This window comes from Eptatretus burgeri, chromosome 1 (genome assembly GCF_056783735.1).
Source record: "Eptatretus burgeri isolate ZD-2024b chromosome 1, Ebu_testis_v1, whole genome shotgun sequence".
Taxonomy (NCBI): Eukaryota; Metazoa; Chordata; class Myxini; order Myxiniformes; family Myxinidae; genus Eptatretus; species Eptatretus burgeri.
The window spans coordinates 88,446,061-88,463,779 of NC_140961.1; the positions used below are offsets into that span (position 1 = coordinate 88,446,061).

General features: G+C 42.2%; 1 protein-coding gene across 8 annotated transcripts; it reads left to right on the forward strand.

The window, feature by feature from the left end:
• Nucleotides 1–16,237, forward strand: LOC147034921 (uncharacterized). Of its 8 annotated transcripts, none has more exons than XM_085891164.1 (5): nucleotides 5–237; nucleotides 6,128–6,172; nucleotides 10,222–10,235; nucleotides 15,286–15,363; nucleotides 15,933–16,237. In XM_085891164.1, the coding sequence occupies exons 1-5, from the start codon at nucleotides 120–122 to the stop codon at nucleotides 16,041–16,043; spliced, it is 366 nt and encodes a 121-aa protein (XP_085747290.1). In that variant the 5' UTR covers nucleotides 5–119; the 3' UTR covers nucleotides 16,044–16,237. The 8 variants fall into 8 exon arrangements, 6 of the variants coding, with proteins under 6 accessions (XP_085747290.1, XP_085747298.1, XP_085747325.1 ...); XM_085891172.1 differs by having other exon boundaries at nucleotides 10,225–10,235; XM_085891199.1 differs by lacking the exon at nucleotides 5–237 and adding an exon at nucleotides 4,728–4,752.
• Nucleotides 16,238–17,719: the final 1,482 nt, after the last annotated feature.

The window sequence follows — 17,719 nt, forward strand, 5'->3', positions numbered from 1 at the left end:
CATTTCATAACACTTGGTGTAAAAGCCATCCAAAATCCTGTACAACCTTAACTTTAACCAAGGTATAGATAAGACAACTCCCACAGTGTGTGTTGCTGGAAAGGTCAAAGTACAAAGCCATGTTCGTGATGACAATTCTGCAATTCCAGACACACCTCAAGCACGATTATAAAGCCACATCCTGTATCTCACCCATTCAACCTTCACACAAGCTTCTGGTGCCCTTCGTGTCATTAGGTGAGTGCAGATGTCTCATTTTGCTCGCTGCGCACTCACTCGCATAGAGTGGAGGCATATTCTTTATTTATTTATTATTTACTTTAACATGCACTCGAGCTGAGGATCTTCTTTGTCCTTTATTTTAAACTCTACGATCAATGACAAGTTGAATGGTGCTTTCTGGTATCGTTCGTTATTCGTTTGATGATTGCTTATTCATTTTTGGGAACTTGTGTCATGGAGATCAAAACGCAGGGTTATATATATCCAATGTTATTTATCTACTTTGAAAAGCTGAGTTGTATTTTTTTGCTTTAAAAGTTGGTTTTCCCCTTATTGCGATGAATGGCTCAAATACCGCACCCAGAGTTAACCTTTTCCATCCACCCCGTGCGACCATACTCTGTGCAGAGCATTGGTGTTACCTAAGCAGTCTCCTTGGCTATTTAGCACAATACTGGACAGGTCGCCACTCTGACGCAGTATACCAGCAAGGTGGCACTCATTTTGTCGACCTCGGAAGGATGACAAGCAGAGTCAACCCCACCTCGTGTTAATTCAACAGCCGAGAGGGATTTGGACTCAGGATCCTAGGATCCCAGGATCCCTAGCTCACCACCCTAACAATTACGCCAACACATTGGAAACCTGTTTCAGTGATTTTGATGTTTTGTGTAAATACATTGATGTTCGGCATTCCTGGATTCAGAAAACTAAAATAAGGAGTTAATCATGAGGTTTCCTTGTATTGGTAAAAATTATTTTGATCTTTTCACAAATTAACCAAACTCGTAAGCCTTGGTGTTGGTTTCACAGTCGAGGTGGCTGGCTTAAGATCTTCGGGTCTTGAGTTTGAGCCTCTTCCCCTGTAAAATTAACACCAGGTGGGGTTGACTCAGTCTGTCATCCTTCCGAGAGTGGTGAAATGAGTACCAGTGTACAGTTGTGCATGTAACTCAGGTTACAGAGTCCAAACTCTTGGTCGAGGAGGTTGGTGGTTGGACTCTGACCCTGACTATATACTAATAATTATTTATATGCAGCACAATGCTACGAGTAAAAACATATTCTGGGTGAGGGGGAGGTTGGGCAACAGGGGCATGACTGTGCTACTCACACAATGCCCCCTTATAAGTTAGAGTAGTAATCTGGAATTTGTTCATAGTGTCAGAGATAGCTTCGTGAATGACACCATGGCAAAATAAAATAAGAGGCTCTTCAACGAACCTTACACCAATTAATGCCGACTGACGGGACCCCCAGTTTAACCTTCATCGAAGGTCCGGTGCACACTTTGATGAATCACCCTGCCTGCCAAACACCAGGGTGACATTATAGCTGGGACGAGATTTGAACCCAGCATAGGTGGCTCAGAGATACATGAGTGTGCGTACACCTCGGCTATGCTGACTCTTCTAATTATACCTAAGAAATAAAAAATGGCACTTGCTGCTTCCTCACTTGTGGTCAGTATTTAAAGGAAGCCAGGTGTTGGCTTAGTGGTTAGGGTGGCTGGTTTGGCATCTCAGGGTCCTGAGTTTGTGCCTTATTTGCCACTGAATTAATGCCAGGTGGGGTTGACTGAGCCTGTCATCCTTCCGAGGTTGGCGAAATGAGTACCAGTGTACTGGTATAGGGGCACAGCATTAGTGGCATAGTCGTGCCCCAACAAGATGATAGCTACCCAGCAGCCAAGCTGTCATGGGCTGGAAGAAGAAGAAGAAGAAGAAGAAGAAGGAGAAGAAGCATTTTATATGATCGGACCATGCATATATCGAAGAGAGCACTAACAAACCCCATGAGTTGTGATCCCATGGAGGATTGAGGGGCAAATGTGGAGAGGGGTGACATACATTTCTCTTTCAGTGCACTGCTGTCTGCAGAGAGAAAAGGAATGTCACAAGATGGCATCACTCACTGGTTTTTGTGTGTGACTGCTCTTCAATGAACCTTCAAAACTATTACAAAAAAAAAAAAATAGTAATCCTTTTCTGAAACGTTTTTTAGGGTATTTGGACGACTTGTAAACACCATACAAACAACTTGGAACACAGCTGTTCATGTGACATCCAATAGGAATAAGTTAATTTGGGTTTTTAAAACTTTCTCAGGGGAGATGATTCTGGGATAGAAGCATCCAAATAGGTGTTCCAATCAAATCTCAATAACTATCTCTCGAAGCTCCATGAAAGGAGAGGTCTCCAAAGTGAAAAGACAGAAGAAGCAATGTCTGACGGAGATATTCACTCTGAGTGCCCTTCTCGTTGAAATTGTATTTAGTGAGTAATAAATAAATAAATAAAATTGTATAAAGGGATGGACATTCATAAAGAGCAAATGAGTAACAGTGGCTGAGAGAAGAACATAATGGAGAAGAACAGGAAAGAATCAGCATATGTAAAAGAGATCGTGGATATGTGTGAGTGAACCCATGACGTAATGGTTGGCAGTGCATTTGATGGACTGAAGTGAGAACGAGATAAGTGACACATGGAGACAATTCCATAATTAGCAGAACAAGGGGATGAAAGAATGAAGGATTGGCAAGCAGACTGGAATTTGTGAGGGTTTCTTGAGGAACCCGTGTGACCTGGGTGTTTGGAGGAGAGGGTAGAAGGAGTAAGACCAGATGTAAGTTGATATAATTGAGTGTCCACCAATGAGTTCCCAGTGGGAGAGTGAAAGTCTTTTGGTATCTACCACCTGTTGTGAGATTCCTGTTATGGAAAGCTTTGTTTTTGACCACTTCAAGAGAAGCAAGCTGGAAAGCAGGAGCACCAGCCCAGAGCAGACAGCCATCGTCAATGGAGCTCCATAGTAAAAGTTTGTTCACTGTGATGAGTTGGTGTGTATCATAAGTGCGATAGCTCCACAATGAATACACATTCAGCATTTTGGCTTTGATGACAGTTTGGAGATGTGATTCCATAAGAGGTTATGGTAGATAGTGAAGCGAAGGACCTCCAGGGACAGCACCTCTTCCAGTGGCTGTCCAGAGAAGTAGACTGGAAAGTTTGATTGCTGATCCTTGTGGAGAGAGTGTGACAGCATGTGACTTATGAGCATTGAATGCCATTTTCCAAGGAGCTGACCAGTGGCTTATCTTGTCCAGATCTGAAGAAAGGGTTTAAGCAGCAGGTAGCATTTTGCAAAAATAATCTCCCATTCTGCATAAGGTGTAGTCAGTGGTCCAATGATAGAGTTGGTTTTATAGAGAATCGAAGAAATCATTGATATTGATCAAGAATATCATCGGACCTAAGACAGTCTTGTGGAACCCAAATCTGAAAAGAAACATCACGGAAAAGGACACCATCGAGGGACACCTTTTGTTTCATCTCAAATAGGAAACTGTACAATCACCTTGGTATGGAGGCTCTTCCCAGCAAAAGAGAACAACTTAGAAATTGAAGCTGGATAGCAAACAGTGTCAAAGGCTCGAGAGATATCCAGAGATGTCCCTAACCTCTTGCTTGTGCTCCAGGGTATTCATCCACCACTGTGTCAAAAGGATTAACATATGCAAGTTGGAATAGCCAGGTCAAAAGCCAAACTGGTTATCAAAGATTAGCGAATTAGAACAGAGAGAATGCTTGAGGTCAGTTCCAATGATGAATTCCATTACTTTCCATATGATGGAGTGAAAGCTGATCGGTCTATAGTTGAAACGATCATGTTTGCAATCTTTGCTATGGATCGGAACAATGTTTGAAACATTCTAAAATGGAAGAAGTTGCCCATCCACAAAGGACCTGTGAAAGGGAGAGCAGAGTGGGTATTATAGGACTGAAGCACAGTTTCTGGGAATCGGATGCCATATACCTCGTATGTACACAGCATTTCAAGTTGAAAGAATAATTAACTTTTGAGATTTCCCAAAGTATTCATGATCTCAAACTTTCCTTTTCTTATTCACGATGTAGTGAGCTCGATCGTCTTGGTTTAAAATGTTTGAGAATCAAAGTTATAACTAAAACTTGATAACGATACATATCCAGGTGAGCCATTGAATATGGTTAATTTGTTTATTGTCAAGCACACACACAATGATTATCCATGAAAACACATTCACTCATTGCTCGCTATGGTCTCTTGAGACTTTGATACACTGCTTGACAAGCTTGGACATCTTCAGTTCATGCCGTCGGCACTTATATTTAATGCCATACTTGTATAGTGTTCTTTACAGCAATGTCATTTGCAAATTTCCATCCCTTTGAGAACCTCCTTCAGTGATCAAAATCGAGGAAAAATTAAGATAAACGAGCTCAAATTTCAACCCTTTGGGCACATTCCATTGTTACCCCAGCTGTGTGCGGGCTGGCATTGTCATGCTGTAACAAAACACTTTTATGCAGCAAAACCTGTTTTCTGCATAGCACTGGCCAGAGTTTGACTTCTGGATATGCAAGGAGTAGATGTCATTCACAGTCCCCAAAAGTATATCATCTTCTGCTGGGGTCCATATATAGTGTGTCCTCATTGTATGGAGCACACTGTGCTGACAAATCAGCCCATCGCTCATGGAGGATGGTACAAAAGATTCTGCTGATTAGTTTAGTTCACTTGTCTGGTGGTGATTATCTGGAACTCTGCAATTAAAAACAGCTGGGTTTGCTTTTTCTTGAAAGGAGTGAGGCTTATGGAAGAGCAAGGTAGAACTGACAGTGGGGACAAACATCAAGGGAATTAATGAATGGGAAAAGAGGAGAGGGAGGAGGGAGGAAACACTGAAAGGAGCAAGTGAAATGCTTCGGTTAAGAAAGGTGCCTGGGGATAATTAAGATCATAGTTCAGAATTGGGGGAGATTGTAGATGATGGTGCACTGCTTGTTTGAAGCCCTGCAGGGAAGAGTGAGAAAGAAAAGCATGTGGAACCTGGTTCTATCGACTGGAGAAACGATGTACAAGAGTTTAGGTGTGCAGTCAGCCTGGATTTTGGAGCAGGAGGAAGTTGTTGGAATAATACATGAATAATGGAGTTGGTATGGTGGGTCGGAAGACAGAGATAGCAGATGGGGTAATATTGGAGTACAAGGGGGTGAACAGAAAGCCCACCGACATGTCAGCAATGAGAGCAACAGACCTTGTGCTTTGGCCTCATTACAGGAGATTTCGATCATTTTCAGAGCTTTCGATTCAACAGAATCCTGGAGAGCCATATTTGATGTCGGGGTGCCAGCCCCTATTGGAGAGCAGTCCTCCATTTGAGCTATGGACAAAGGCCTTGTCGACTCCAAATAGTTAATGTTTTTTCCAAGGGAAGACTTAGATCGACAAAGGGTGCCCAGGCTGCGGCTGGCTTTGGAGGTCAGCTTTGCTATGTAATCAACCCAGGAAGAGATGTGTCTGATGGTGTCGAGGACGAGAAGTTTAAGAGGCTTCACCTCTTCCAGTAGATGATGAAGAAAATACATAGGTTGGTTCATTTGATGATCATTCCAGAGTGATAGGGTGAGTGAGACTGTGAGATTTTCCAGGATTGAAGGACGTTTTCCATTTATCAGACCAAAACCTAATAATTTCCAGATGGAGAGAGACAGAGACATAGACAGAGACATAGACAGAGACAGAGACAGAGACAGCTTCTCTCTGACTAGCAGAGTGTCTCCAGTTGTCATACAGTGAAAATGAAGACCTCTTCCTTTTGCTGTCTTCCCACATTTATGTCATGTCACTGTTGAATACTTATCTGTACATACCTATGCACCAGGTGTCACTACAATGCTGTTCTTGATAGCCTTGGTCAATTTACATGCCGAATCAAGAATGATGACTGCACGAGAAAAAAGTTTTGTTTGACGACCAATACTTTTGAGTCGCCAACAAAGATTCTATTCTGTTGTGCATAAGAAAAGATTGGTACACTGCTGTTCGTGGTTAACTCTTTATTTTGCTTTTCTCATAGGTGAGAGTGAAAGCACAATCGCATCGATGGAGCATCACAAGTGTGGTGAGTAGCTTCAGTTCTTGATTTATCAATGGGGTCCATGTACACAATATTTACTTCCATCACTAAAGGTGGACGGAGGTTGTTTTCACCACTGTCTGCCTATCTGTGAGCACACTGAGATGAACCACAGTGGGATGTCACTCATGAATTGGGAAGTTCAGGCATTGCTGCTGATGTATCTTCCCATTTCGTATTGCCGAACCTCATCATGCACATTCCCATCCATTGTCAGGCCAAATACAGCCGTGTCAGATCCTGTGTTGACATACTTGCATACATATTTGATGGATTTCACAGAGTGGCAGTACTCAACATTGATGCGTGCATTGAATAGCCGTGTGAGGAATGGATAGTATGGAACAATCCACCTGTTGTCAACTTCAATCTCATAACCACAAACTCTAATAGTTGTTGTGACTCCACCATTTTCTGGTTTTCTCCGACGATGCAGTGGGTATTGTCCAGTCTGTGTCTCGTTCAGAAGATATCGTGGGAACTTTTTGTGCATTTGTTAACTTTCATGCAAGGTCAGTTTGGATTGATGTTTTCACAGGGACCGTGCACCACCTGTGTTTTGACAGTGTTGAACAGAAGTGGATCAATTATTGGGTCTGGAAGTTCAACACTGATGACGTCATCCACTCTGTGCACATGAAGTTCATCTTGAAGCCAAGTCATAATGTGGCCATGTGGCAGGCCATGCTTTTGCCACTCAATTGTGTACATGTAGCACTTAATGGCTCCAAAAATCTTTCCCTCGCTGATGACATTCACCAATGCCTTCATTTTTGTCAGAATACTCTTGCCAGCAAATCATGGCGATGCTGTGGTTTTTGGCCTGGCATCAGTTCATTAGCCACTTCCTCCCAAGCGAGATTGCAGTTGAAAGTGATGAAGAGACCAGGACGGCCATAGTTTCCCACATGTCATGGCATCCTGAGTGCGGTCAAGCACGTCGCAGGGACCACTTGTGAAACTGAAGGCAAGATGACCAATTGGACACATTGGCAGCATTTCCATCATTGTTCATGGAATCCCTGAGGTGAACATAATTTCGACTCGGAGTTTTTTTTGCTTCTTTCAAATGAATCTCAGCCTTTCTTCCTCAATTTTGGCATAAATATCAACAACAAAATTGGTGGAAGAGATCCTTGCAACACAAGATGTGATTAAAATTACCAGCTCTCAGCATAAAAGTCCATGGTAGAAATATTCTTTTCACTTGGCAGTCCTGTTGCTGGGTTTGTTTGTTGCAGTTTAAGATCATGTCCATCATCACCGAGCTAGAAAATTAGTGGATACTGAAGTGCATCATATGATGGGTGTGTCTCAGAAATTCTCTGGAGGGAGTTGTTTCTGAGTTTTAGCACAATATCTTGATCACCATGTTGTTCACCAGCTTGGATGACAGCCACTTCTGATGTGGAGGCTCCATTGAATCACCGCTCATGCTCCCCAGCTGCAGTTTTGTCTGAATGAGTGACAATTTTGTACTCAGGTCTCATCTTCTCCATGGCACACTTGAGACTCCGAACATCGTGGTTTTCCTTGTGGAACATATCTTGCAACTGTAACACCACTTCCAACTTTGTTTGATTGACGTTGTTGCAGCCCTGTTCAGCCTGCTTTGTATTGTCACCAATGAAGTAAATCTACAGGAATTTTGGCTCTTCATTTGGTTGTGGCTGTTGACTGCCAATCTGATGATAAACCTGTCCCTGCACTTTAAAAGTGGGCATGTAGCCAGATTCTCTGATCTCTTTTGTGATGCCGAAAGATGTCAGGTTGAAGCATAATTTGTATCTCCTGATGTTGCTTTGGAAATGACTTGCATTTTGAGTGCTGACTGTCAACAATGTACGAAGAGGTTCAGGAGAAGCATTAATTTGGGTCAGCCAAACCTTGCCATGGTTGCAGCATATCCCTGGAGCTTCTGCTGTCCATTTCATCGCATCACAGTGCCGGCAAGTAATCAACAATGAGCCAACAGCAACAAATGGATCAGAAGCATAATCCAAGGCTGGATTGCAGGAAAATGCAGACTTTTCTTTTACTCTCCAGGGCTGGTTCCTGGATGTAGTCATTCTTGTTGTGTTTGCCTCTCATCATCTGTATTGCTCTTGAGGAGTTAAGGCTGCTCTGGATGCAGCTTTTGTTGCGGTATTTTCCTTTTGTCTTCTTTCTTGCCCTTGAGCTGTTTCAAATTTGAAAGTCACAGAGAAACTCCAAACCATTCTGAGAGCAAACACGGTTCATATAAAGACAAACAACTGTTTACGTCTGTACCTCCATCCTCGCCGTACCAAGGTAGTGTGATACCCGAGCATTAATACCTGGCATCATATGTTTATGGTGTACCAGACTCCATTAAAAAATCAGTAAATTTGTTTTTTCACATTTAAAAGGTAATGGTTGGTTTCCCACTGAGCTTGTTAAATCACCGGGTGAGAGCAAACACAGCCTGTTCCAAGTTCCGCACGGATAAAGCAAACAAAAAGAACCACAAAGGCTTAACTTTCAAATAGAATCTTTTATTAATACTGAAATCAAGTGAACAAACAACAAAATGTAATTCAAAGTTAGAACAATCCAAAGCGACGACAAAATGTCGGAACACTTTTCACAGCTCAAACCGACATGAAGGAACTCCGACCATGAAGTCGATGGATGGTTTTTATTTTATTTTATTTTCATGTATGACTGTCGAAGTGACGGGTATGTGATGTTCAACAAAGTGAGGTCATCTAAAAATTAAATTGCACAACATTTTCAGCTGGTGAAAATTTTCACCACCCGAGAGAACGCCCGCTATCACCCAGCTCGGTCGATGTGACGTGTGTACGTTCTGTTTACCTTCCAGAGATGCCTGAAATGTCAATTACATCTGAATTGTGTAGCTATGATGAACAGGCATTCGATAATACGAGTGAGGAAAGTGAAAACAACAACTTTATCATTAAGAAATCGTTACGGCCTGTTCAAAGTCAAGGCATGGTTGTGCAGGCCAGAAAACATGGCGGATTCAGACCCCAGTGAGGTTACCCAGGAAACGCCTTAAGACCTGGAGAGTGAGGTGGCCGTGGATCGCCTGATGAAGGATATAATTAAATAATGCCGTTAATCATCTTCAAAAGGGGTGTTTCAATTACCCAATCACCCAATTTTCACTCTTGCACTTCCTTGGAGTTTTCTTAGTGTGCATGCAAAGATTCAGGTTGCTTGGTTTTATAGTTTAGGAGTTATGGAGGAGACACACTGACACACTGACACACTAACACACACACACACACACACACACACACACACACACACACACACACACACACACACACACACACACACACACACACACACACACACCCTTTTATTGGTATCGAAGGCAAGTGTGTATGTGTGTATGTATGTACATCTAATAATCATAGTAAAAAGCAGGGCTTGCCCGATCACCAAATTTTGCATACGTGTTAGTAGTTCCCAGAGTCAGGTCATGGATGCAAAAAAAAAAGGGACCCCCCCTCCCCCTCGCAGAGGGTTGAGGGGGGGGGGCGGGTGATGATTTGCTAATGCTCCCAAAGGTGAAAAGAGCAGGTGTTTATAGTTTGATAAAATGTCAATTTGTAAACCCATTTCCCCCCAGTCTTATGAAATTTCCAATGCATCATTCTACTTTCCCCTTCCCTTCCTTCTCTCTTTTCACAACCTCCGCTCCCTTTCCTCCTCTCTCCCTTCCCTCCTTCCTCCCTTCCCACACTTCCTGCTCTCTCCTTTTTCCACAAGGCAATATCGTATCTATTGTCTTTCCTCTTCCATACATAAATTTTATTGTTAACATACACCCTGCCCCCCCCCCCCCATTTACCCATATTTTTGTGTAAACATTTTCAGTTGTTTTTCTTTCCTGAGCTGTAAATGGTGATGTCAGTTGAAGTTTAAGTAGACATTATTATTGTCAAATGAGTTTTGTATTGAAATGTTGTTTTTGCTCGTATGTATAATGGTGTAACATCTTTCTCAATTCTTTTCTTTTCCATGTTCGTGCGAATGACAAGTAGACAAGAAGAAGGCAAGTGTGGGATTTACACGTTAAATAAACTCCTTTTTTAGTCTCTTGTTGCGGAAAGGACGTTGTCTTATCCCTTTTATCCAGAACCAGGCTTCTGGTAACATCATTGCAAGAGAGTTAAACTGGGCCACTGATGCAGTGCTCTTGCATGTTGGGGCAAGAATTTGCCCAGATTACCAGCGATCTTGTGTATGCTTTGTAATGAGGTACCCATTGTCCACCAACTAATGCTAGCATATGGATCTCCAGCTTAACATCCATTTGTGGAATTGTGCACTTTGTCATGCAACACCCGACTTGCGAAAAACCAAACTGACAGTTTACAGTGGGGTTCGGTATCAAATCCAGACAAAACAGTTCAAATGTACTGATGTAAATGTACTACTCTGGTAATGTAATGATTTCAAGAGCTTACATTGAAGTAAAACAGTGTCTGAAATTTTAGCAATATTGTGCAATGATTGTACCAATTATGTCCATCTATTGTAATAATATTGAAGAATTATTGTTACAATCCAGAACTAGGAAACTCTGTCACCAGAAAGGCTGGAGCTAGTAGGGTCGAACACTGCAGACAACATCCTTCATGCCGAGTTGGTGAGCCATCGCTAAAATTAATTATATATTTTTTGTCGTTCGCTCAAAGCAGTTGCTCAAATTAATTAAAGGAGGCAAGCTATCAAATTTGGAATTTGGCACCATGGCAAATTCCAAATTCCTGCCAACTATCAGCGGCACCGCCACGCTCTCAGCGGGTGATGCCACCCCACGACTCACCAACTCCATGAAACCAATGTCTTGCATGCAGATACAAAATCATCATAGCACTGAGACAACGTTCAGAATCTACCATACCTGTGAATTGCCCTCACTGCTGTTTGGTTCAGAAACCCGGACCCTCCTGTCGGCACAACTTGAGCGGTTGAAAGCATTTCATGGTTGCTTTCAGAATCGAAGCCAGAGCATGAATTGATTCAAATTTGTGGGGCATGCACAATGTTGCAGAAATCTGGCCTTTCTACATTTGTTCACTCCATTAAAAGCGATGTCGCTTACTCTTTGACGGTGTCACCATAATGGGCAAAAGCACTTCAGAATATTGTCGTGTAATCTCAAACTTTCCATCAATGCTTAAAGTGATGCATGCCCTAACCCTATCTGGCATTACTTACGTTGCCAACCTTGCAATTTGCAAATTCTCAAGACTGAGCTGGATATCTTAAGATCACTTGGTCATAATGCTTGAAGTGATGCCATCCAATTTTACTTCTGGTTGCTGTGGCTAGCACAAGGGTCCTCGGTGGACAACACATGTCAAATGAGGGGTATGTTGCACTTAAAGCCAAACAAATTATTTTCTGAAATAACTTGTTGGATTATTATGGAACCATTTTCATCGTCACTACTTTGAGACAAGTATATGAACGAAAGCAAGATGTAGCCGATAACTACCAATCTCCATGAGTGTGAAGCTAATGTAATTAATGAGAGAAAATAACATATATATATATATATATATATATATTTTTTGATTGCAATTTTATTCTACCTCCGAAGAAGTTTATTTTTTTAAACTTCAGCGTTACAATATCACAAATCAATAAAAATTCAGAGTTTGTATTTCACCTTTGAGCTGTCTCACTTGGTTTTGAATTTCAGCCCAGTTATAAACTATTATCCCGGTGTTTCACAGGCAGAGAAGCATCAATGTGTGTGCCGTCCTTTTGATATAATTTAAATTGGGTGTTCCATCTGCCAGAATTATTTGGTGTATGTTGAAGATCCTTCAATGTCCTTTTCGAAAATTAGGCGAGCTATTTCTGGCAGCATGGCTAATTTTCCGCCACATACTGTACAGAGACGGTGCCGTCCACCAGACGGTGGTCTCTTTGGGTTCACCTGAGGCGGTCCCTTCGGGTGGGTGCCTGGAATATCCTGTCCCTCAGAGAGGATGACCACCTGTCTCTGTTATCATCTTAGCTCAAGTATTTGAACATCGGTATTACAGCACTCTCTGAGGTTCGGAGACCGGATTGAGGCGAGATCATGGTAGGTGGTTACACTTACTATTGATCTGGTCACCCCGATGGTTACCATTCCTGAGGAGATGCTGCAGCTGTGTCCAATAAGCTGACTCCAATGATAATTGAGGTAACATCAGTGAACGAGTGTATTATGAGACAAAGTATTTGTCACTCCTTGTGTGTCATTTCCCTCGTCTCTGTATATGCTCCGACTGAGATGAGTGACCTCACCGTGAAGGACGCATTCTATGCCACGCTCAAGTCTGTAGTTGATCATTGCCCCAGGTGAGATACTCTTCTAGTCTTGGGGGATTTCAATGCATCGACTGGAACTGATAGGGATGGTTATGAGACATGTGTTGGTCCCCATGGGTCAGGAACTATGAACCAGAATAGCACTAAGTTCCTTGACTTTGCAAGAAGTCATGGACTTAGGGTGGCTGGTTCAAGGTTTCAGCGCCCACAAACTCATCGCTGGACTTGGTATTCCAACGCTGGCGGTGTGGCAAAGGAGATTGACTATGTGCTTGTTGATGGTCACTGGAGGATGATCCAGAACTGCAGGGTCTACTGGAGTGATCAGTGCCTCAATACTGACCACATGCTTGCTGTAGCAACTCTGAAGTTGCAGCTTAAATCCAGGAGAATGGTACCATCCCAGCCTAGGCTGGATGATGCCATGCTCAACGATGAGAGGGTCACTGAGGAGTTTGCAAACAGCCTGAGTGGAGATTTGGAGGGGGGGGGTCTGGGTGCTTTGCAGGATCCTGAAGAGTTGTGGAATGCCTTCAAGACCTCCGTCCTTGATGTTGCCGGTAGATGTCTAGGAACTCACCGCAGGGCAAAGAAGAATTTTGTCTCTCGAGGGACACTGGATACCATTGACTTGAGTCACAGACCCAGGCTGAATGGCAGAGCTGAGCTGTTCAGGGAGCTGAGACATAAAACTGTATGTGCGCTGAGGGTGGACAAGGAGGCCAATGTGTGATGAATCTGTGAGGGGGTAGGGCATCACCTGTGGTCAAGTGATTCTCATCCTGCTTACAGGGGAATTCACGCATTGCGTTCCTCTAAGCCCATCCCTCAGTGTACTGCAGTTAGAGCAGAGGGTGAGGGGCTCTTGAGAGAATTGATGAAAATGGCAATAAGAGATGTCAAGTTTAGCTTCAATAACATTATGTTCATCCAAATAGATGTGGTGGCAATGGGCTTTTTCTTTGGGCCCAGCGTAAACAAAAATTTTTGTTGGTTATCAAGAATTGCAGAAGTTGACCAAGTTGAAGGTTTCTCAATCACCCATCTTATACTACTGATATGTGGGTGACATGTTTTTCCTGTTTGAATCTCGTGAAATCTGTGACCGCTTTCTTGAATGATTTGAATTCTCTTCATTCTGCCCTCAAGTTCACAATGGAATTAGAACGTTCTGGTTGCTTACCCTTTCTGGACGTCATGGTAGAGAGATCTGTATCACCGTTTACTTCGTCCATCTTTAGAAAGCCCACTTTCACTGGCTCAATGGGCCTCTTTTAGTTCAACAATATACAAGAATGGTTTTATCAATGTATTCGTGAGTCGAGCGAAGAAGATATGTTCCAACTCCAAGCTTCAGACAGAAATGGACAAGATTGCTGGTATCCGCGGTGAGAATGGATATCCTGAGTGTAATGTATCAGGTAGGGAAAGCACTTTGAGTGCACCATCAGGCTTTTATTGTGCTCCACACCCAGAACCCTGAGAACCATCAGTCGGCCCAACTTCGTCGTGCCTAGCTGAATCCCGCCTCCCTATGACCACACTTCTGGTTAATCCGATACATGAATACATGACACTGAGTCTATCATCAGGAAGTTTATCCACAAATTACTCACTGCTATCGATGAATGGAAGATGGGTCCTGAAAAGTGTCCGGTCTACATCAAGATTCCTTGGAAAGGGAAAATGTTGCAAAGATATGAGGAACATATCAAAAGATGCGTCTGAAACACGTATCAGGCTGTTCGTCCAACAGTAACTTTCACCTCTCGACATCTGATTACTGCAGTTAAGATGATTATTCTGCCTGCCTCAAAACTTAGAAATATTATTTACGAGATCAAGTGCCGGTGTGATGCTCGGTGTGTTGCAGAGCTTCCCAGACTCTGACTGACAGAATCAAAGAGCACGTCCATTTGTACATCACGGAAATACAGCCGGTACATGCTTGTAGGAAGGTCTGAGCATCAATCCCAACGTCGTGTGTATCTGCTATTGGACAGCATTTGATTGTGAATGCAAAATGTGCTGAACAGTATAATGGGGATGCATTCAAGGCGTTGAGTAAAGGACGAAATATAACACAACTCCGAATACTAGAAGTGACATTTATCCATTCCATGGACCCTATGTTATGTGGGCAAAAAGAGCTTGTCCACTCACTTTGCTGATTTATGCAAAGAACAGTTACAAGAACTCGTCTCACGATCACAGATGTTGATGAAGAGGATTCTGCTGAAGCCTTGGTAGCTCCACCTCAGACTCTGAAACCTCCAATTGGAGAGCTGAACATTGAACAGGCGACTCCCACCTCGACCGTTGGGAGGTGATGACACATCAGCGAAGAACATCCAATCGGAATTAACTTTGTTGATCGGTATCTATTGGACTTCTTCTTCCTTACCTCATTCACTTTGTGCGAATTTCACCTGAAGAGAGAACAACGAAAAGATTTGTGATTTTCTTCTTAATCTGTTTTCTGGTTTTCTGGTAATGTCCTTCAAATGTCTCTGTTTAAGCCTATGTAGAACTTTTGTAGTACCAAGCATCTCACACACACACACACACACACACACACACACACACACACACACACACACACACACACACACACACACACACACACACACACACACACACACACACACACACACACACACACACACACACACATATACACATACATACATACAGATACGCATCTGTTCCATTATAGATTTGCCATTTTAAAATGATAATGTCTCGTGTTATTTTATGCCTCTTCCATACAGGATGATGACAGCTCATCTGATAGCTCTGGCTCTGGTTCTGGTTCTGGTTCTGGTTCTGGTTCTGGCTCTGAAGGCAAGGTACTGTGAAAATAAGCACATAAAGGTATAAAGGTTCACGCAGCAGTCTCAAGGCTATATTCGTCTTACTTAAACAATTTCATTTTCACCTTCCTTTCTTCCTAAATATGGAGTCTTTTGTTTCCCCAGTACTTTCCCTTCTTCCTAATATAACTGTCATCCTCTCCCCTTCCATCCTCCCACCCCTCCAATCCCTCTCCTCCCTCCTTGCCTTTCTCTTTTTGATAATTCACTCCCTTCCACTTTCTTAAACATACATATGTATATTACTGTTTTGTGAGCATCGCAGCACATATTGTCCTTGGCAAACTGTTTCAGAAACCTGGATGTAGTTTCTGCTTTATGGATGTATGTATGGGAGGACTTAAGCTCATACGTATTAATTTGACGGATCAACTTGTATCGTGCTTCAATGTGATGAGGCAGCATGCTGAGTCAGCCCGTAGTCTTGAGTTCTCCATCCTCCACTTCTTAGTCCAATGTGTTTTTTATTTCCATGTGATGTATATGAGCCTCAGTTAATCTGGAAGGAAGAAAAAAAACTTAACTATTTTTTTTAAACACCACAGCATGGGAAGAAACACGGACACCACAAAGGACATGGAAAAGATGGAAAGTGCAAAGACCACAAGAAGCATGATGGAAAGAAGGAAAAGAAGGAAAAGAAGGGAAAGCATTAAGGCAAAGATGGATAGGTTGCTGGTGCTATTCTGGAATCACAGTACATTGTAGATTGGTGATGGACGCATGCACACACCACACACACACACACACACACACACACACACACACACACACACACACACACACACACACACACACACACACACACACACACACACACACACACACACCCACACACACACACACACACCACACACCACACACCACACACACACACACACACACACACACACACACACACACACACACACACACACACACACACACACACACACACACACACACACACACACACACACACACACTTGGACTCTTGTTTTATTTTTTTGAGGTTGGGTGCAGCATTATGGAGCATACTATAAATTTAATATGGTTTTATGCAATGAACCTTGGATGTAAAATGTGAATTAACTTCCATGCTGAATTTTTTGTTGAAAACTAGACTTTTAGACATCTGGGAAAATTAGACAAGTGAATAAACTTCCTGGCACCAGCGAGAGTCAGGATAGCCCCAAAATGTGAAAGAGAGAGAGAGAGAGTGCTGGTCACTGGAGTGCCAATCTTCGCAGAGGGGAGAAATAAATTAAAGATATCCAAAAAGTAGAAGGAGGCCAGTATTTTGTGGAGAGAGGTGGAACAGCTACTGGCAGACATGACTTTTAAGGTGAATGGCTGTTTCAACAAAGTAATTCCTTATCCAAAAACTTCAATTGGGCTGTGTGCTGTTGGGGGCTCACACCCCAAAGTTTTAAGTCACTGTGTCCACACTGTGCATTGTTGCCATGCATGCGATTCTGCTTGACCAACATCTTGACCCTTGTTCTTTTGACTCGCACATATACTACATGTAAACTGTGATCACCAGAGCCGTTTAAATCACTTTCAGTTTATTGTGTCAATTACAGTCGGTCAAGAGGTATAATCGCACGACAAGTCCTTGTGCTTAACAGGAAGCCTTGGACATTGTGGCGAACTATATTCACAGCCTCAGGGTTCCAAGGAGTCATCAGATGGTTTATATTGTAATCAGTCATGGAATCAACCTTGGTGTGAATTATTAAAAGTTATTGTCGTAAAACATTTTTTTCTGGGTTCATCGGCTTGTTCATGACCTTTGACATTCACAGCCTGTTGAGAAATATGTTTGAATCAAATTGCTTGAAATTTTTTAGGTTTAAAGTGAAATGGACATATAACTTCAAAATTCGAGAATTACTGTGTTTGATGATAACCAAACTTCTGACTCAACATTATTGTTTAAACAAACAATTAAAAAACAGAATAATTAGGCAGCAGATTCAAGTTCATTGAATTTTCTCACAAAATGTGATGTAACTTCTGTGTTACATACGATTGGCTGCGGAACATCCGACGTAACATTGTGTTTTGTCCATTCATGAATATCATTGTCTCAATGGAGTCATTAATGAAAAATTCACCACATTGAATCTGCTACTTAATGCTGCGTATTTTGAAGCAAGGTTGTAAAGGAAAAAGTTCATTGTATTTTGACCAAATCGAGTAATTTTAACCTTTTAAAATCTTACTTTTTTATTTTTTTTAAATGTAAATCAATGTTTGAGTTCTGTGTAACAAATTAAGTTACTTGGATGCTGGTTATATATACTTGGTGTTTAATTTTTTTTCATTTAACAGCTTAATAATAATTATC